This window comes from Nannospalax galili, unplaced genomic scaffold (genome assembly GCF_000622305.1).
Source record: "Nannospalax galili isolate Female #2095 unplaced genomic scaffold, S.galili_v1.0 scaffold702, whole genome shotgun sequence".
Taxonomy (NCBI): Eukaryota; Metazoa; Chordata; class Mammalia; order Rodentia; family Spalacidae; genus Nannospalax; species Nannospalax galili.
Genome location: NW_008348657.1, coordinates 2,534,316 through 2,555,658, shown reverse-complemented (window position 1 = coordinate 2,555,658; position 21,343 = coordinate 2,534,316). Strand labels below are relative to the sequence as shown.

General features: G+C 46.0%; 1 protein-coding gene across 5 annotated transcripts in view; it reads left to right on the top strand.

The window, feature by feature from the left end:
* Sipa1l2 (signal induced proliferation associated 1 like 2) overlaps positions 1-21,343 on the top strand; it is a 196,907-nt gene that overhangs the window by 115,660 nt on the left and 59,904 nt on the right. For all 5 annotated transcript variants that reach the window (XM_029569710.1, XM_029569709.1, XM_008845810.3 and 2 more), the window contains 6 exons: positions 636-824; positions 4,014-4,188; positions 5,968-6,071; positions 11,929-12,086; positions 14,754-15,330; positions 19,589-19,863. In XM_029569710.1, coding sequence (XP_029425570.1) covers positions 636-824; positions 4,014-4,188; positions 5,968-6,071; positions 11,929-12,086; positions 14,754-15,330; positions 19,589-19,863 — 1,478 coding nt within the window. The remainder of the gene's footprint in view (positions 1-635; positions 825-4,013; positions 4,189-5,967; positions 6,072-11,928; positions 12,087-14,753; positions 15,331-19,588; positions 19,864-21,343) is intronic.

Here is a 21,343-nt window from a genome sequence, read left to right as displayed (position 1 = left end):
CACCCCAACCCCCATGAGCTCTGTAGGCAGCATGGCTGGGCCGGGTCAAGGGTGTTCTGTGAACCGCAGGAAGTAACATCAGTCTGCACTGGGAGTATTGGGCACACATCAGGTGTCCCTATGGCCACACTCAGTTCCCTGAGTCATGCTGGTGGAATCACATCAGGTCATTTGGACCACAGGGCTGTTGCTTTAGAATGGTGACCTGAGCCCTGATCCTTTGGTCATCTCAGCCACTTACATGCAGCCCCAAGAATGTTCAGCATGGAGACCAAACAGAACAGAAGAAAGTGGAAGAGAGTAAACGGAAATGGGGAAACGGGAGAAGGAAGCGGTAGGTTGGGTGGCGTTCTGTGCGCCCTCTTCGTAGCCTTCCTGTGTTTGGTTCAGAGCCAGTGGGATGGGTAGGTTTTGGCCTGCTCTATCTTGTTTCCCTGTTCTTAGGTATTCACCTGTTTATTTCAGCCCCTTCTGGTGCCTCCCAGATCCCTCTGTAGTGTTGCTGTTGATATAAAGAACATTGATTTTATGTTTTCAGATGGAGCATGTTGCTTGCTTTTTCCCCACTCAGGAACTAAGTGAGTTACCCCCTTGTGAGTAACAGCAGCAATTACTGGTCTTGTGTTTGCCCCCAGCTCACTACCTTGAGAGGAGCGATCCTGGAAGATGCTGTCCCTTCCACAGCAAGGCACGGCACTGCCCGGGGCCTGCCCCTCAAGGAGGTCCTGGAGTATGTCATCCCAGAGCTGAGTATCCAGTGCCTGCGGCAGGCGGCCAACTCCCCCAAGGTTCCCGAGCAGCTGCTCAAGCTGGATGAACAGGGGGTATGTATGGTGTGTGCCCAGTGAGTGCGTGAGAACCTGGGTCTATGTTGCTAAAAATGCGAGTTTGCTTCATCTGCTCTCTTCCCGCTTCCCTCCTCCAACCTCCTATTCCCTCTGTGACAAGGCCTTGCTGTGTGTCGTAGACTCTAGACTCGTCTTCAACTCAGAATTCTTCTGCCTCAGTCTCCCAGGTAGCCAGAATTACAGGCTTGAGCTGTCACAGCTGGCTTTCATGACCTTTCTTTTCAGACCATTTATTATATATGTCTCCCAGTGAAGTGTGTGATCTCAGAGACTGCTCTAGAAAATTCTTTAGGGGGTCCATTTTCTCTAAACTCACGTGACTCTGCTTTGTGGGAACAGCCACCCACCTGAGCTTCACTATAGAACTTTGAGGACGCATGGCATTGGTGATCTGCTATCTCCTTTCAGAATGAGGCGGGAAGTTCATGAGGTTGTGAACGGGCAGGTCCAGAGGCTGTGCCCAACATTTTGAGTCCTTTGGTGGTCACCTACTTAGACTGTGATGTCAAGGAGCTGATTTTGAAGAGTGGACTCCCCTGTATCACCCACTCTGTCTTCAGACTTTATGATTTGGGAATTCAGTATATTTTGTGGTAGTGTTGTCTTGAGCATGGGCTGGCATTTCAGGAGGGAGAGCCAAGTACCGTTTTGACTATTTTCGAGTTTCCTAAAAGGGGCCAGGTTACATAGGTCACTTCCTGAATATCATCAAATTGCTTCCATGTTGTAGTGAGCAACCAAGGTTCCTGGAGGTGGCTGTCTCTTTGTCATGTTCCATCTTGCTGGTAACTCACTGGAGAACAAATGAGGAAGGTGTGGTAGTGAAGATCCATCCATGTATCCCTGCACCTGGCCAAGCTCCGTGTGTGTGTGTGTGTGTGTGTGTGTGTGTGTGTGTGTGTGTATGTATGTATGTATGTGTGTGTATGCACGCATGCATAGGAGCCAGAGTCTAGCTGTTGTTATTACATTCCTAAGGGTTTTGAAAATGGTGTTGGCTCTGGTTCCCATGGTCGAGGTCCAGTGTTTGGAAACACTAGTCTCATTCACTGTTGGATCTACTCATAATTTGTTTTTTTTGGATACTTGGAAGAGAATGTGTGAAGTGGCCTAGTACTGAGCAGAGAGACTCCCAGGATGTCAAGTGTCAGGTCTCTAGTTATCCAGTCTTTGCTGGAATAAAGTACCAAAAAATGCCAGTCTACCAGATTTGGGGAGCCAGGGAAAACATGCCAGCCCAAGCTCACTCTGTTTAGCCACTTTGAAAATATACCATACTCAGACTCTAGGACCGAATACTTCTCTATTCCTCCTCCAAGGAGCTGACCATCATAGAGGAGGGCTTCCTACCAGAGGCACCAGTACAGACTGAACAAGCTTCTCCCAAGGCTCAGGAGCACCTGAAGCCATGATGGCATCCAGATGAGCAGGATGTCAAGGAACAGAGGGTGGGCATGCAGAGGTGGCAGTGCTGAGAGATAAGCTCTGAGGAAGTAGGCGACTGAGGCAGTATCTCTGGTGCTGAGGATGCAGGGGCATAGGAGACAAGATGTATGGTGGCCTGATGTGCCATAGTGTTAAGAGATACTTGTTAAGATAACACCAAAACTGCTGTTGAGATTCTCATCTAACAGAGAGATGTCTGAGATGTGCAAAGTGCACATGTGGGGCCTTGTGATGGTAATTCACATTCCACCAGTGACTTATCAGTCACCTCTGTGTAGTTGTTGCCAGTCCTGAGTGTCCTTAAAACTCCAAAGATCCTCAACCATCTCCCAAGTGACTCAGGACCAATTGCTGTTCATAAGGAAACAATAAAGCTTTTAAAGGGAATTTTCTTATCTTGACACCAGTAAAGAATAAAACCCTGTAACCCCAGGAGTTTAGTAGCCCTGCACATTACCTCATAGCCCACGGTAAGGTCAAGGTCATCATCTTCACTGAGTGATGAGCTTGTGGCTGATGGAATCCAGAGTCCCAAGCTCCCCCTGTACCCTGGCATCCATCAACAGAGAAAGCTGGTTCTCTCGGGCTGTAGCAGGTGATGGCCCCTTTCATAGCACCCCAGGGCACCCATCAGAGGGACAGAGAAACTTTTGCAGTGTAACCTGCTGAGATCCCCAGGAAACACCAGTATGCCTTCTCTCTGTGGATAATGAGGTGGATGAAGGAGGCGGATGAGCCTGTTCACACGTGTTCCTGCTCAAGAGACTGGCTATCATTCTGCTTTGCTTTACTGCTGGAGTCAGCCTTGGGGTTCTTTAGAGGCTGCGTTTCACATCTCAGTCAAGAAAGCAAACACATTAGGGATCTGAGCCTGCTGGGAGTTGGTGACGTCTGATGATCTGCCAGTTCTTTGGGCTCTGCACTGGTAGGAGGATTAAGGTCTCTGATGGTGCGAGTGAGAAGTAGATGTTTTCAGAAAATGAGCAATTGGTGAAGATGGATCCAGTTTCTCTCTGGCCCTGGGAGGAAGTCTGTGGCTTCTACCTCACCATGGCATTGACCGTGCAGAAACTGTTCAACGGCTGGCTACTTGATGGGTATCATATTTTTAGTCAATGTTTTCTTTCCAAGATAGTCAAAAAATGTGAGAAACGACTGTAATTGTACAGCCAAACTTACTTTGATGGGAACAAAACTTTTTTTTTTTAAATGTACGTATATCACAATTCCCACTGGGGTTCTTTCCTTACAAGACCTTAATTCGATTTGAATTTTTCCCCTTACCACCTCACATATTTCCCTGAACGTTCAAATAAATTACAGAAGGAAAAGGCATTAGAACTAGTGAGGGAAAACTTCCAAAATTCATGGCCTTTTCCTCTTCCGAAATTGGAAGCTATGTCTAATATCATAGGCAATGTGCATTTTTAGGGTGATACCTGACAGGGCTGCCCATTTTCTGTCAAAGCCCATGCGGTCTGCCCCTAGATGCTGTTTCTTAGAGCTTTTGGCTCTTCTCTAGTTATATTATAGGGTATCTGGGCTGGGTCTTTATTTCTAACCACTTGTACAATGAGAGCTGCATACCTTTCTGCTTGTGAGAATTTTCTATTGTACTTTCCTGGGAACTGGATTCCAGGCTCCCGTAGTTTTAACTTGGCTGGATGTGAGCAAGTCCAGGGACCTCTGCCAAGTCAATTGTGTTTCCTCCCATTTCAGCTGAGCTTTCAGCACAAAATCGGGATCCTGTACTGCAAAGCTGGCCAGAGCACGGAGGAGGAGATGTATAATAATGAGACTGCAGGGCCTGCCTTCGAGGAGTTCCTGGACCTTCTGGGTCAGAGAGTGCGGCTGAAAGGCTTCAGCAAGTACCGTGCACAGCTAGACAACAAGAGTAAGCTCATGTGCTCTGTGTGTGTGTGTGTGTGTGTGTGTGTGTGTGTGTGTGTATTCTTGTGTGAGTGCATGAGTGTTTTATGTGTGCATCTATGTGTCTGTGTGCGTGTATTTTTATGTGTAGCCTCTGTTTGTGTGTGTAGCTTCAGTGTTTATGTGTGTGTAAGTTTGTGTTCATGTGTGTTTGTGTGTGTCTATATAGCTTGTGTGTTTGTGTGCATGTGTTGTGTTATAGCTTGTGTTTTTGTGTGGGTATGTTTATGTACATCTCAACAGTGATGACTAGCTTTGTAATCAGTGGAGTCCAGACTTCATCATTTATTTTTATGTTTCTGTGTGGTGTATATGTGTGTAGTGAATATGTGTGTAGTTGTCTGTGTAAGTTGTGTGGGTGTGCACACATGTACTTATGCAGGAGCCAGAGGTTGATACTAGGTGTCTTCCTGTATTGTTCTCCACCTTATGTTTTAAATTTTTTATTTATTGTGTGTGAATATGAATGTGCATGTGCTGTGATACACATTCATATTCCCTCCTGCCTTGCTGAGACAGGGGTCTCATGTTTCTGGCACTGCACAGTGTACTCCGGATTAGCTGACCCTGGAGCATCAGGGCAGTTCTCCTGTTTCCTTCTCATTTCTCCATAGGAGTGCTGGGATTGCAGGTGCACAGCCCCACATCCAGCTTTGTTACATGGGTTCAAGAGCTCTATCTCAGCTTGTCAGACTTGCATAGCCCCACATCTAACTCTTTTACATGGGTTCAGGGATATCTCAGCTTATCAGGCTTGTGTGGCAACAGCTTTTACCTGCTGAGCCATCTCACTGGCCCATCCACCTCATTTTTGAGACATGGTCTCTCACTGAACTGGGAACTTACTGATGTGGCTAGACTATCTGGTCAACAAGCTCCATCTGTCTGTCTTCCCACCACCCCCAAGTACAAAGACCTCTGTGTCTGACTTTTTGTTTTGCTACTGCGGGTTCTAACTCAGGTCCTCGTGCTTCGTAAACATTTTTACCAACTGAGCCACCTCCACAACCCTACTTTACTTGTTCTCAACATTTGTATATGTGCAGGAGAGAGATACAGTGAGAGACCCTGTGATATTGGACCACATTCCCCCCCTTAATCATAATTCATGTAATGTGCCATCACTATGTTCCAGTGAAAGAATAAAAAATTAAGTCCTTTAAGGAATGAAATTGTTAAATGTTGCTCCCATTCTCATGTTCAATCTTGTTTCACTTTCTTTTTTTTAAGCTGGGTCTCATATAGCCCAGGCTGGCTATGTAGCCAAGGATGGCCTTAACTCCTGATCCTCCTGCTGCTACCTCCTGAGTGCTAGGATGACAGGTGTGAGCCACTAGTCCTGGCTTTTATTTAATTTTTCTGTGTTCTGGAAGATTAAGTGCCCCCAAATGACTGAAAATTAACTCTAAATGTATGCATAGTGGCAGCCAGGTTGTTTGCCATGAGTCAGACCCTTCAGATACTTGTGTGTAGATTCATGATGGCCTCTTCTGCTGTTTGCCTGTGTGTGCCAAGGCAGGCCCCTTTGCCCACCCTGGGTCCCTGAATCTACTCTGAGAGCACCTCAGTAGAAAATGCCTGGGGACCTAGCCCCTGGGGGAGAGCTGGTAACAACCGATTAGGGTGAAGACAGGACTGCACCCAGGCTGATTAACAACCCAGGTGCCTTTTGCAGAAATCACCTTCTAAATGCTGGAGTCCAGATTCTGTACCTTCCTAACTCATAAGGAATCTTCATTTTCAGCCGATTCCACCGGCACACACTCCCTCTATACCACTTACAAAGACTACGAGCTCATGTTCCACGTGTCAACATTGCTTCCCTATATGCCAAACAACAGGCAGCAGGTGAGTCCTCCAGCATGCAGCATAATATGTCCCCCAGACCTCCTGTTGGGTCCTGAGTGAGACCGAGAATTTGCCTTTAAGCTGTAGGATGTTGTTGTTGAGCTGACAGTCTATGACCATTACATTGAGGTATGTGAGCCTTATAGGAGTGCTACTATTTTGTACGGGAATACTGTACTTTTGACTTATCAGGAAACTTAGAAGCTGGCTACACCGACTCTTAGAAGAACCCTATGTTGACTGTGCTAATCATGATTAGAGCAATTGTGTTAGCCAGACAGGTTTCTGCATAAATACCTTATTTATAAAAAACATTGCCTGCAGTTGGGCCTGTTGCTGTTTCCAGCTGCTACTCCTTGGGTTTTTTGTTTTAATGACTGAATGCCTTGACTCCTTTTAGAAGGGGGGACATTCTACTGTGCATAATGTTTTGCATGACAGTCATTCCCTAAGAGCTATAAACCTTTGAGAACCTCATGATGCATCAGATATCATAACATGACTTATAAAACATTCGGTGCAACTATAAAATGGGTTGACCAAATTCTTTTACTAAAATTATTAGAAATGGTGACCAATTTGGCAATGCTGTGACTGCTCATGAACTCAGAGATTTTTGTTTGGGATAGAAGGTGACCTGTGCCTGGGGTAAGGAGGATCTGTGGGGTGGGAAGTTCCACCCCTAAGTCCTTCAGAACCCAGGCTCTGCTGATGTCAGACTGGAGACTCTGAAGGAGGAAGATTACTGAGTTTCTGAAAATGACTAGCAGGAAAGTCTGTGGTCTACGGGATGTGATCTGTGGCACAACTTAACTCTGGGGACATGCCTGTGCTGGGGTTAAGGCCAGGTCTAAGACAGAAGGTTTCTGTATTTGGGAAGCTAACGTTTTAGGTGACAGCCACCTACCTTCCTGTATTGTAGTATATCAGAGCATAGAGTGCAGAAGACAGCCTTGGGGTCTCTTGACCAATGTATGAAGCATAATTATTGCAGAGAATTTTCTCATTTCTTAAATACTCTGGAACTATGGATTGAGTTAAAAATGTACATTTTTTTTCCAAAGAAGAACTCCCCCCCCCACACACAGACACACACACACTAGCTCTGAATAGCACCAGAGATCCTACAGCTTGATGGGGAGTCACCAGGCTTTGTACCCAAAGAATAAGCACTTTTTTTTTAAGATAAGGTGTCCTTGTAGTCTGACCTGACCTGGAACTCGCTATTAGACCAGGCTAGCCTCAGACTCACAGAGATCATTCTGCCACAAGCAGAAATAAACACTTTTGAACTTGGCTCCCTCCTCTCTTTCCTTCCCTCCCTTGTCCTCATGGTAACGACTAGCTGGCCAATCCTTCTATGTTCTCTCTGACTCTTACTTCAGTCCCTTGTTCGTCCTGAATGATCTAAAGCATTTTCTAGTATTCATTTTTATTCCCCTTCACCTTTGGAAGGTCTAGCTCTAGATTTCTGGGATTGCAGGACTACAAAAGTTCCACTGTGAGCTCCTAAAACAGTGCTGTGCACAGCATGTGCCCTGAGTGTTAAATTTTCTTCACCCTAACATTTAGTAGACTTTTGCTGATCACAGGCTGTTAATAGAATATTCTCTATGTAGCTAAACAGGTGACTGGTTTGGTTTCTGTTGCTTGTGATAAACACTCTGACCAAAATCAACTTAGGGAAAGAAAGGGTTTATTTCATTTTACAACTCCCAGGTCATAGTCCATCACTGAGAGAGGTCAGGGCAGGAACCTGGAACAGGACCTGAAGCAGAGACCATGGAGCAATGATCCTTACTGGTTCACTGCCCATGGGTTCCTCAGTTACCTTTCCTATACAGCCCAACCCACCTCCCTAGGGCTGACACTGCCCACAGTGGCCTGGGCCCTCCTATACCAGTTAGAAATTAGACATGGACTCAGGCCAATCACATGGAAGCAGTTTCTCAGTCGGGATTTCCTCTTCCCAGGTGACTCTAGTTTTTGTCAACTTGTCAAAGACTGAGGAACACAACACTCTGTGACCTCGGACATGGGTGTTATGATTGTCCTGGGTTGTACCAGCCCTTCATGTTTGTATCATCCCACAAATGATGCCCACAAATTTTAATATCAAGAACAGAAAGGTCTGAAGGACAAAGTGGGGTGGTGACTACTGTTTGGCAGTGCTATAGAACTCAGCCCAGCTGATGTCTGATACCCAAGTCTTGTCCTGCCTGTGCCCTCAGTCTTGTTAGCACCTGAGTGTTCGTGACTTATTAACTGGCCCAGACTTGTCCGCAGCACGTCTGATTTCCTGTGTTTGTTCTTGTAATAAATCAGTATGAGAGCTGGTTGTGAGAAGCAGTAAAGTTCTGATAGTTCACCACCATGGTTATAAATGAGCCTGAGCCCTTCTCACAGGCCATGAGGACCATAGACTTGCTCCTAGAACCTTGCAGCTCTATACGGGTTAGGCCCATACGTGTCTGGCTAGTTGTCCTCCTCTCCCAGGGCTATGCTCTCCTGCATTTTCCTCCTTCTCTGTGGACAAACCCCAGCTCAGCTCATGGGGTGTCATCACCAAGAATTTCACATTGAAACCTTAAACTTCACCTTGGCAAAGATGCCCTTTCTTCAGAGCAGGCTCATAAAAGAGGGAGGTCTGTGGTGCCTGGAACCTTTTCTTTTTTAGTGTATGTGTGGAGTTTAAGTGGCCCTGCCTAGAAGGGTTGTCAGGCCCCACAAATTACCTCAGGAGTTACCAGGCCTTTGGGGTTGTGGCATTTCTCTCATGGTGGATTCACAGGCTACTGTGCTTGGACCAGGCCTAGACCTTGTTAGACTGGCTAATAAGCCCAACTGTAAAGGGTTTTGAGCCTCGGGTCATGGTTGCTATTGCTGGTGAGCTATTGGATCCTGGAGCAGCTCTTTTTGCTCAGTGCTCTTTGAGAAGGTCCTGTTTGTAATGGTGTCCTCTGGGACTACTGCCCAGGATAAAGCCTTTTTTGGCTTTCTGTAGTTAGCTTCATTCCCAACCCCCAGGTAGGAATGTCTCCTGAGCATTGCTATGGAAGGTGAGAGCTGGTCTGGTCCTATGCCAGAAAAGAGATTCCTTCACCATCAGAAGAGTGTTCTTCTCTCCACTTTGTCAGGAAGGTGTTAGAAACCCACATCCTGGCTTATTTCAGTATCTTCATTTGCAAAATAGCATCGCTTCTCTGGTTTGTACATTTACTCTTGCTGTTGGTAAAATGTGAACCAGTCAATGATGAAAGTTTGAAACGTCAGTTAAGCTTGAGGAGGTCTCGCTGATGGGAAACCAGATCTACTGGGTAGCTTTGTGTTCTGTCGGGAGCTGACAGAGGCTTTCCTCAGCAAATACAGACTGCATTTAGCCGTGTGGAAGCTGCTTGCCTCTCTTAGTTTTGGTTCTTTGAGATGTGGACTTACTGTGTGTCTTATATTCATGGAACATCTGCCAAGTGCCGAGGGACACAGTGCACAGTGATGGCTCAGGGCGCAGGGTCTCAGAGTCCTTGCCTGACCTCTGTCACACTGAGAAGTTGTATGTTTCAGGAACTCTATATGATGTCTAGGGCAGTCCACTGTGCTCTGTAGTTTATAGATATTTCAGATAGCAGCATCAGCACATTTCTGTTTTAGCTGTCTGCTGGCTCCTGATTGTCTCTTGTCTGGTCACAGTACATGTAAATAAGCATTCAGGTTTGCAGGGAAAGAGAGGAGAATCATTTTGACTAGTACAATTTGATTTTTTTAACATTAATTTGAAATGCTACATTTTATTTAAAGGTCTATCAAACTTAGTTAAAACTGCTGATTTAAACCGGGGTGTGAGGGGGAATCAGGGGACCTGTGGCTATATATTAATATATTTTAAAACTTCCCTCAGAAAGTACAGTGATTTCCATATGCTTAGTACTTTAACCACAACAATGTAATTAGGACTTTTCTAGGCTGTGAGTGGGGTTTCACTGACCCATAAAGGACTGTGAAGGATGAACCTTTCATTCTTAACTTCCCTGGGCTTTTTAATGTGCTCAATCACAAGCCAGGGAGCCAGCTATGAAATCCTTTTTATATCTGACTTTAAAAGGTTCTAAAAGTTGAACTTGACACCCTCAACCGTGAAATATGTTCTATAGGTGCCAAATAAACTCAAGGCAAGATCGTTACCTTTGTTGTTGCCAGTGAAGGGAGATTTACTGCCCGAGATTGACCCAGCCTTTCAGTGACATCACCGACTGACTGCATCAAAAGTGTTTGGAGCCCGAGTCTGTGCCTTCACTTGCTTTCACTTTGAGGGGGCCTCTGGGGGAGGGGGGCTACTGGCATATAATCGCAGGAGGGCGAGCAGGGTTTCAGTGAAGTGTTTGGAACATAGGTTTGTGTGGCTCGTTTATTCATTTAGCAGATGTGCATCAGGCACTGGCCCTGTGCTGGGCACACCTTTAGAAACCAGAAAGCCAGTCAGTAGGACACTTCCCTGCCCTTGAGAAGAGTGGGTCCTGATTCAGAGGAAGTAAACCAGCCAGTGGGAGAGAGTGACACCTGAATGGCAGAGTCAGACCCGGTTCTGAGGGTGGAGCAGTAATCCAGTCTTGCCAGATTCTCACTGGCAAAATACCTGAGAAAATCATTGTAAAGGAGGAGAGATTTGTGGTGGCTCATGGTGTCCAATGTTTCACATGGTCACTTGGTTCCATGTTTCTTGTCACTGTGGTGCGGCAGAAGGACATGTCCAAGGAAAGTTGCTTCCCCCATGGCAGAGGAGAGCTGCTCACTTTGGCACAGCCAGGACACAGCAGGACACAAAAGACACTCCCACTCCAGACACTCCCACAGGGACTCGCTTCTTCCATCTAGACTGTCTTCTGTTCTCCAGCCCCTCAGAATACTGCTGTTGCATTATGAATCTGTCCATGGATTCTTCACTTTGAGGTCAGAGCCCTCAGGACCCACTCACCTTCCAGAGTCCCACTGAACACTGCCAGTGGAAACTGAGCCTTCCACTTGTGAATTTTGGAAGATCAAATCACACAGCAGGGAGGTTTCTTCCCATGAAGTGCACTGTATATCAACACTGAGCTGTCCGGGAAGAGCTGGAATAAGCCTTGGCAGGAACTATGTCAGGAACAAAAGTGTTTTTAGAACATTCCAACTCCAGATTCCCCCTTCGTACCCCATACCCAGACTTGAAATGTATGAGATTACAAACGATTGGGTTTTCTGGTTACTGATGTACTGGAATTCTAGAGTCATTAATTAATTTTGATTGTATTAAAAGGCCAAGTTTCAGTTAATTAGTTTGCTACCCAAAGAGACAGTCTCCTGTTTTTCCTGCAGAGGTGCATGCCAGCATGGGAGCAGGTGGTACAGGCCAGAGACCTGTGTGTAGTGGCACAGAACCACAGAACTGTCAGCATTCACTCCTTCCTGGACCCTCATCTCCTCTAAATTGAAGTGCTTAAACTGTAAAATATTTTTTCCATAGTGTTTCAAGGTCTAATGTTCTGTTTTAGGGGTATGAAATAAATGGCTAAAGAGAGAATACAAACAGAATTCTCAGTGAAAGGCATACCTGGGGTGTAGCCCAGGGTAGTGCACTTCCCTCCCAGGCACCATACTCTGGGTTCCAGCCCTGTTGCTAGGTCAACTTGAACGTTTGGGTGTTCATGAAGTTCCTGGCATGTGGCTGTCTCTGCCACAATGGGGAGCACTCACTTGCCAGAAAGGCTCTGCTACTCCTCATCCCTCCCTTGCATGCTGAGAACATGTGAGTTGTATATACTCATGTACTTTGTATTCTGGGGACCTCAGTTGTGACATTAAGTGTTCCCTTCTCTGCCTGCAGCTCCTGAGGAAGAGGCACATTGGGAATGACATCGTCACCATTGTCTTCCAGGAGCCTGGTGCGCTCCCCTTCACCCCCAAGAACATTCGCTCTCACTTCCAGCATGTCTTCGTCATAGTGAAGGCGCACAACCCATGCACTGAAAACATATGCTACAGGTGAGCCCCAGCCTCCCTCACCGTGGGGTGTTTCTTTTCCTTTGGTTTGCAGTTCTTCTCCCAGCCCCATAACTAATCCCTCCACAAGCTGACTATGTAGCCCAGGCTGGTCATGAATGCAGCCTCGCAATTGCTGATAATTTTTTTTTTTTTTTAATTTTTGATGGTGAATTGAACGTAGGTCCTGTTGCATGCTAGGCATGTGTTCTAGCACGGAGCTTAATTCCCCAGCCAATGCCATAACATCCTAATTATATTTTCCACTTAACACTCAGCTGCTTTCTGCAAGAAATAATTGCCTTCCTCCCTTGAGAGAGGGAGTGCCTAGCAGCTCAGTGGGGTTAGTGTTTCCTCTGCTTTTCTGAGATTCCCAACCCTGCCATGCTGGGACCCATGGTTGACATCAGCCTCTGCCGGATGATATGGCCTGTCAAGTTCTCACTCAGGGAAAGAAAAGTCTAGAAACTCCCCGGCAGGGCCACTGAGACCCCAAAACCACACTTGTCTTGGCCACTATAAAAGCCTTTGTGTCCTGCAGTATCCCGACTCTCCTGGCCAGCTCTATTTTGGGTGCTCCCCCTGTCTGGGTTTTGTCTTAGGAGATGACTGGGATAAATTTTATGAACACTCTGTGTGTTGCTAAGAGCACACCTTCTATCATGTTTGCTTCAGGCTTCCTGCTTGTCTTGGGTGTATGGGAGTCTCTTTTCTTTTTCTTTTTCTCAATTTTCATGTGTGTGTGTGTGTGTGTGTGTGTTATATGTGTGAGCACATGTATGTATGGGGGAGCACATGCATGCTTGTGCACATGCATGGTCAGGCCCAAAGTTGATGCTAGGACTCATCCTCCTCCACTCTTCCACCTTATTCATTGAGTCAGGGTCTTCCAAATAAACCCAGAGCTCATTAGTGACTAGTCTAGCGAGCTGGTTTGCTCTGGGGGATTGTCTCTACTTTCAGAGACTGGAATTACAGATGAGCCACCTTGCCTACCTGATACTTATATAGATCTTAAAGATCCAAATTCTGGACTTCACACTTGCACAGCAAGTACTTTAACCACTGAACCATCTCCACAGACTGAGCTTCTTAATAGTCTTCCCCTTCAGTTCCTTTTCTTAAAGTTGAAGATTACCATGCCTGCTGTGTAAAATGGTTACATAGTGTGAGTAACTTAAACAGAGAAGACACATGTGAGAGTGTTCTCTAGGCTGTTCTCCTTCATGGTCTTAATGCAGTTCTCACTACCTGAACAGCCTGTGTCCCAAGCTATTGATGCCACTGGTCCTCGTGGACTGCAAAGTCCTGCAAAGTCCCCATGGGCAGGAGGACACCAGTCTGCCTGGCAGATGCTGGCACTGTGACCCTGCCTGATATGCAGCCCATCTGAAAAGAACATTTTGGAAGCCACTAGTTCCTTGCTAGCTTTGCCTCCGGTCAACTTGCAAATCATTGTGAGTCTCTGGCCCACTGAGAAAGGTCTACTGCAGGCCTGGAATCAACTGAGGTGCAAGCTTTCCTCACGTGATGACTCTTAACATACTTCTTGGCTAGGCTACTATCCTATAATTAAGAAAGGATATTCACCAGGCATGGTGGTGCACACCTTTGATCCTAGCACTTGGGAGGCAGATGCAGGTGGATCTCTGTGAGATTGAGGAAGCCAGCTTAGGATGCTCTACATATCAAGTTCTGGGCCAGCTGGGGCTACATAGTGGAATATTATCTTAAAAAAAAAAAAAAAAAAAAAAAAAAAAACCCACCAGTTTCAAAAAAAGAAGAAGCAAAGAAAGGAATATTTGAGAAAACAGATGTGTTCTATACAAACAACATACTTAAAATAGGCAAGGTTGGTGTGAACAAACTGAGTTAACTTCCTCTGAGATTTTATCCAGTGAGGAGTAATTATGAAAAACACTCTAGAATGAACCATTCTAAGTGATTGTCAAGCTAGGCCTATAGTTTTATTGTATCTCTTACTGTTTCATCAGCTGCTGCTTTTAGGTCAAGGATATGTATTAGTTACTTTTCTTTCTGCTGTGACAAAATAGCTCACAGAAGCAACCCAAGGGAGGAGGGCTGCTTTTGGTCCAGAGTTTCAGTTGTCTGGTGGGGAAGTTGTGGTTCAGGGCAGACTGAGCATGTGGCGGGGACTTCGTACTTCTTGATGGACCAGGATACAGTGCTCTGGCTATATCCAGAAGTGAATATTACCTTCACAGCTGCTCCCAGTGGCAGTCATCTTCCAGCCATGCTCCATATCCAGAAGGTTCCACAACCTTCCCAAATCATGTGAGCCCATATTTAACGCTAAAACTATATAGCAAGTATTTTAATTGTGTCCCATCTTTATTCTTCTATCAAGACCCATCTTAACCATGAAGTGATTTGTTAGCACAAAATATCTTAAAGGTAAATATTCATATTTACTTCTTTTCAAAGTTTTTTAGTACTTATTAAATTACTCTGGACTGTTTCTGAAACCAGTGTACATCTTAGGGTGCCTCAAATATTTGGAGGTACCCTACCAGGTTCATTGAGCCCCTTAAAATTAGAATAAGAGCCTGCAGCATAGATGGGCCCAGTGGGTGTGGGGACATGTCACCTTAAGGAAGGGAAGTAAGGAGCCATGGCTCATCTCATCTCATTTTCTTTCTTCTCCCTCAGTGTTGGAGTTTCCAGATCAAAGGATGTGCCGCCCTTTGGCCCCCCAATTCCCAAAGGTGTAACTTTTCCAAAGTCAGCTGTGTTCCGGGACTTCCTTTTAGCCAAAGTAATCAATGCAGAAAATGCAGCCCATAAGTCGGAAAAATTCCGAGCTATGGCCACTCGAACAAGGCAGGAATACTTGAAGGACTTGGCCGAGAACTTTGTCACGACCGCCACAGTGGACACTTCTGCAAAGTTCAGCTTCATCACCCTGGGTGCCAAGAAGAAGGAGCGAGTGAAGCCAAGGAAGGATGCCCACCTGTTCAGCATTGGGGCCATCATGTGGCATGTGGTGGCTCGGGATTTTGGCCAGTCGGCAGACATTGAGTGTCTCCTGGGGATCTCCAATGAGTTCATCATGCTGATTGAGAAGGATTCCAAGAATGTGGTGTTTAACTGTTCCTGCAGGGATGTGATTGGCTGGACGTCCGGGTTAGTGAGCATCAAAGTCTTCTATGAAAGGGGAGAGTGTATCCTCCTGTCCTCAGTGGATAGCTGTGCCGAAGATATCCGAGAAATCGTGCAGCGACTTGTAGTAAGTACTTGGGTTGCATCTCCCACTGTCCATCACTTCAGCCCCAGATTCCCAGCAGGTTTGCACTGAGAACACCTCCTGTGATTGCAGGGCGTAGGGAATCAACTGCTATTCCCATGATTCACAGATTAACAAAGTTGTGGGTTCATATGAAAGTCACAGAACACAAGTGGTGGAGAAATGACTAGGAAAGACTGTTGTGAACCTCTTTTTTAATATTTGAAGGAAAATCATTTAGATGCTTTATCTGTGACATGGTACACCTTCATAGACACAGCACTGCTGTTCACCCATGACTTAGTCCTCCTTCCTGTTCCCCCTGTATGTATTTATGTGGCAGGTGTTTTAATTTAAATATGTTAGAAAGATTAAATATGTTGTTGATCTCAGCCACATTTCCTGAAGGGTGTCTTGCAGGATTAGGCATTAAGTAAGAAAAACCTTAAAAAAAAAAAGTCACCAGTCTTCAAAGGAACTTTTTTTGAGACAGAGTCTCACTGTGTAACCCTGACTGACCTCAAACTCACAGAGATCCACCTGTCTCTGCCTCTCTAGTGCTGGGATTAAAGACATGCACCAGCAGATCTCAGCCACATTTCCTGAAGGGTGTCTTGCAGGATTAGGCATTAAGTAAGAAAAACCTTAAAAAAAAAAAGTCACCAGTCTTCAAAGGAACTTTTTTTGAGACAGAGTCTCACTGTGTAACCCTGACTGACCTCAAACTCACAGAGATCCACCTGTCTCTGCCTCTCTAGTGCTGGGATTAAAGACATGCACCAGCATACATGGCAAGACTTAGGTGGTTTTTTTTTTTTTTTTTTTTTTAAGATCAGGTCATAGGGCAGGGGAGATGGTTCGATTGGTAAAATGCTTGCTATGCAAACATAAGAACCTGTATTCCACCCGCAGCACCTATGTAAAAAGTTAGGTATGGTAGCATGCACTAGTAATTCCAGCACTGGAGAGGTTGTAACAGGAGAATCCTTGGGACTCTTTGGCCAACCAGCCTAGCTCAATCTGTAAGTCCCAGGTCCCAGTGAGGAGAAACCCTTATCTCAGAGATCAAAGTGGACATCTCCTGAGAAGTATCACCTAACAAGGCTGACCTCTGACCTTCACACACATACCCATGCACATATATACACATGTACCCCCATACACATGCTACTCCACACACCCAAAATATAAGGCAGGGTCTTGCTATATAACCTAGGCTTTCTGAAGCTTACAGTATAGCCCAGGCTGGCCTCAAACTTGAGATCATCTTGCCTTAGCCTCCTAGGTGCTAAGATTATAAATGTGTGCCACCATGTCCAGGCTTCATGGGATTTTTTTTTAAGTCCAAAACTCCTGCATTATGCCCCTGATCAACAGTCAAATTTCTGTTAACAAGCAGAATTCATATTTTCATTTGAGTGCATACAGTAGAACAATAGCAATAAATTAGACTGATCCCAGTTTTATTGCTTGATGTTATATAAGAAGAAACCATGCTTTAGCATAAAATGTCTCATTGGTAAGTCTTCTCCCAGGGAGGATATATTATTTGGTCAACTGAGAATCATTCAAAAAGAAATAGTATACGCTCCTTGGCCTTTCTTCCCGTAGGGTATAAATCTCCTTTGTTATTAGAAGGCCTGTATAAGAGTAACTTCAGTTAGCATCTGTCTGTGTTGGAGTAGTTTGCAGACACTGTCTACATAAGGGCTTCTGTAAGTTCACTCAGTGGTATGAGCAGGCCCAGAGAGGAATCAGCATGTGATTGGCCTGTGTTCCTGGAGCAGGGACTCTGGGTTAGCTGTGAGTCTCTGCCTACATCATACTTCTGCAAATACTCTTCTTAGTGTATCTGTGAACCTTTCACAGTCCATGTCCCTAAAGCGATGCTGCTCCACCAGCCACCCTGGGCACCTCGCAGAGGTCCTTGTGTACCCCACTGTATATCATTTCCCTAGAAGGGTAACTTTTCTGGTGGGAATTAGGAGACCTGCTCCCTGGGTCTGGGACTACTTGTAGCTTGAGAAACTGGTTCTAAAAACATAATGCTTGTGATTGTGAAAGGACTGGAGTGGAGGTGGAGCAGGACATGGGCTAAGGACAGCAGAAATGAGGGAGGACTGGAGTAGGGATGGAGCAGGACACAGGGTGACAATGGAGGTGAGAAGGGAGAATGATATCATAGTGGAAGTGGTGGGGACACCTCTTTGGCAGATGGTGACCTCGTCGTCTCTTTCCTGTAGCACAGACTGGAGCCACAGTGTCCTTTGTAATGGGGTCGGGCTTACTCCCAGGTGCCTTCTCAGAAGAGCCATGCTCTTACAGAGGTTCCACTGTCACCATGTCCAGCTTCTTAATAAGATTTGAATGAGGACCCTGAACTTTTATTGTCTACTGGGCACCACTGATTATGTGGCCAGTCCCAGATACATGGATAGGGGGCCACTATTTTCATGTGGTTATTGAGCCTATATGAGGAGCCCCAGAAAATGGAGCCCATGGTGCTTTAGATTTTAGAGATGTCTGAAACCAAGGACTGGAAAGGGAGAAAAATAATAACAAAAGGCCCCAGTAGGGGAGGTGACATACTAATATAGGAAGTCAGAGCTAGAGCCTGCGGAGCTCTGGAACAGCCTTGATGCCCTGCAGTCTAATATGTGGACATTAAGTTTTACTGATAATTGCATTCACATCTGAAAGAAAACAGTGTGTTTAGATGTTGTCTGAGCCATGTGAAGGAAGTATTTATCAAGGTTGGACATACTACAAAATTGGTTTATCAAGTTTAAAATCAGTTCATATCTTTGGAAAAGTTGAACCTTTCAGAACTTGGCCCCTGACTGACACTAACATCCCATTTCTGCTGAGTCCCTAGCAATCACACTTGTCTGGGAGAATCTGAGGGCCAATGTGTGCACTTTTGTAACCATGGAAACCTAGGCCAGATGCTGATTTGGGGAGCAAGCCACAGTTCCCCAGCTGCGATCACAACCACAGGGCTCGTTAAATAGGTATCTGTGTGTTCAGAGCCTGGTTTGTGGAAGCAGAACATTTATTAAACTGAAACTTTGTACATTGCCCCCGGCACTTCAGGGATAGGGGATCATACCTCCCAACTGGAAATTTCCCACGAAAAAATGATGTCAGCCTCCTCAAATGATGTTTAATGGGCCGTGTTTGCCTTTCATAGCATTGCAAGCTGCACTCCGTCAGCGCCTCTGAGGGTTACAGTGACTAATTACCTCACTTGCAGCACTAAGAGAGATGGAACCAGCTCTTTCCTTTCGTGTTCTTCTCCAGGTGCTGCTGAGACTCTCATTCTTCTAGAAGGGATGTCACTAGAGCTACCTGGGGTGGCCCTTCACCCCCAGGGGAAGAGTGAAAAAGGAAAGATGACCGTAGGCACAGGAGGCCCCTCTGCCACCTGCAAGCGCCATCCTGTGCTGTGCCCTATTCATCGATGGCAGAGGGACTGTGAGCCCCACAGTTGATCCCTAAGTACAGATGAATATGGCTGGTCACTCCCAGGAGATGGCCTGAGGGGGCAGAGCAGGAAGTCTGCAAGCAGTGTATAAAGAACAGTTAGGGGCTTCCTCAGCCCAGCCTCTTCTTGGCCCTTCCTGAACCGGGGAGATAAGAAGTGAGATCAGTGTGAGATCAGAAGTGCTTTAGGGAACGTCCAGCTGGCCTGGAACTCGCTATGTAGACCAGGCTGGCCTCTAACAAACTCACAGAGATCCATCTGCCTCTGCCTCCTGAGTGCTGGGATCAAAGGCATGCATCAACATGCCTGGCTACGGGAACTTTTTTTTTCCTTTTGAGTTGGAGGAAAGTGTCTAGGAGGCCTTAGAGTTTGGTGGTTGAGACTTGTAACTGTATCATTGTTTCCTTCTACTGCTATAATCATCTAGAAGAGTAAAACTCAAGTGCTAAAGAGCCCAGTCAGCTTACAGCAGAGGGAATTGGCACAGCACATGCAAAGCTCACAGGCTGCAGGTCACTGCCCTCTAAGAAGAGGCAGACCACCTTCCACAGGAATCAGGGCCTTTAAAAATGAAACTGTGGGGCTGTGTACTTTATCAGGGTCAACTGTGGCAACCTCTGGATTTAAATGCCCTCTTGTATCACTTTGAGGGACAGAGAGGTAACCAGGGGTGGGTCAAGGGAAGAAGGGCTAGCCTAAACACCTGTATGTGTGTCAAGACTCATGGTGGCATGGCAAAAGACCAAGTGCATGTCTGACAACCTGTTTCCCCCTCAGATAGTGACCAGAGGCTGTGAGACAGTGGAAATGACCCTGAGGAGGAATGGACTGGGCCAACTTGGCTTCCATGTGAACTTTGAAGGAATTGTTGCTGATGTAGAACCTTTTGGTTTTGCCTGGAAGGCCGGCCTTCGTCAAGGGAGCCGGTTAGTGGAGATCTGCAAGGTGGCTGTGGCCACCCTGACCCACGAGCAGATGATTGACTTGCTTCGGACATCCGTGACTGTGAAGGTGGTTATCATCCAGCCCCATGACGATGGCTCTCCTCGCAGGTAAGACCAGTTGGCCAGGCAGTGTGCACTGCTGGCAGAGGCTGCCTGCAGGATTCTTAGAAAGCTGTCAGATGCCTCTGTGTCCCATGTGAGCCAGGAGAGCAAAGAAGAACATTAGATAGAAGGATGATGTGCAATCAGTGACGGGCTGTGACTTTCTAAAAGGTGATATACTGACTGAATCACTGTAGACGACGAGGATGGGCTAGCTGGCTCACCTGGCTGGTGAGACACGTGTGTGCAAGAAGTCAGCCTGTGGCACTGTGCAGCCTTCACAGCTTACACACCTCTTGAATACCAGGGTTCGTTCCCTAACCTGAAGTCTGGAATGATTAATTAATGAGATGTATAGGGATAGAACTGTTTGTCTGAAGAACTGTGGGGCAGCACATAAGGTCTGGTGGCCACTCTATTCTCAAACTGAAGCCTCAGAGGGTGTTGAGTGAGTCCAGGCCTCAGAGGGTGTTGAGTGCGTCCAGGGCATCATCATCCTTGTAACCTGCCCTGAGAAACAGAAAGGGAGATGGCTGGGTTGGAAGGCACAGGAATGCACAGATGGAGGGAGGGATAGATGTGGAAGTGGGAAGTGATTCTGTCTGCTGGTGACAGAAAGTAATGGTAGTCAGCCTCAAGAAAACACTACTAGGCATGTCTAACCTACAGCCCACCAGCTGCATGCTACCTTGGTCAAGGACAGGTATAAATTCTGGCCGACACAAAATCATACACTTACTCAAAACACTGAGGGTTGGTTTTTTTTTCCTTTTTCCTTTTTTTTTTTTTTTTGTAACTTGATTGCAAGATTCTCCATGTGAACTTTGTAGATGGAAAGGTAATGTTTCAATGTATAAGGGCTAGAGAGATGCTCAGTGGTTAAGAGCACTAGCTGCTCTTGCAGAGGACCTGGGTTCCATTCTCAGCACCTACATCGTGGCTAACAACCATCCCTAACTCCAGTTCCAGCAGATCTGATGCTTTCTCCTGACCTCCATGAGCATTGCACAGCACAGGTACACTTACACACATGCAAGCAACACATTCATATACATAAAATAAAAATAATAAATAAAATCTTTTTTTTTAAAGGCTGATTAAAGAACAAGTTTGTACTCTACTTGTCAGCAAGACAGGGCAGAGAACACTAGTGAAGACTGAGCCCCCTGCAGGCTGTGACCCATTGGGGGTGGGGCTCGTGGCTGCATCTCCAGTGCAGCTGTAACCCCCTCCAGATGGAGTCCTGAGGCAGGCTCCAGAGCTCTGACTTTGAGAGGATGGCGGACTCCAGGGTCTAAGCCACTGTGCAATCATGGGAGTCAGAAGAATACATGCATTCTAAAGATCTCTCCACCGTGTGCAAGATAGGGACCCTGTGATGCCACCTCATGTGATTTGTTTATAAAGGTTAAAGTTATCTCTTAAAGATTCAGAGGTTTCTATCATAATTAGTGTTCCTCCTATATTTTATTTTAGAAAACTTTGA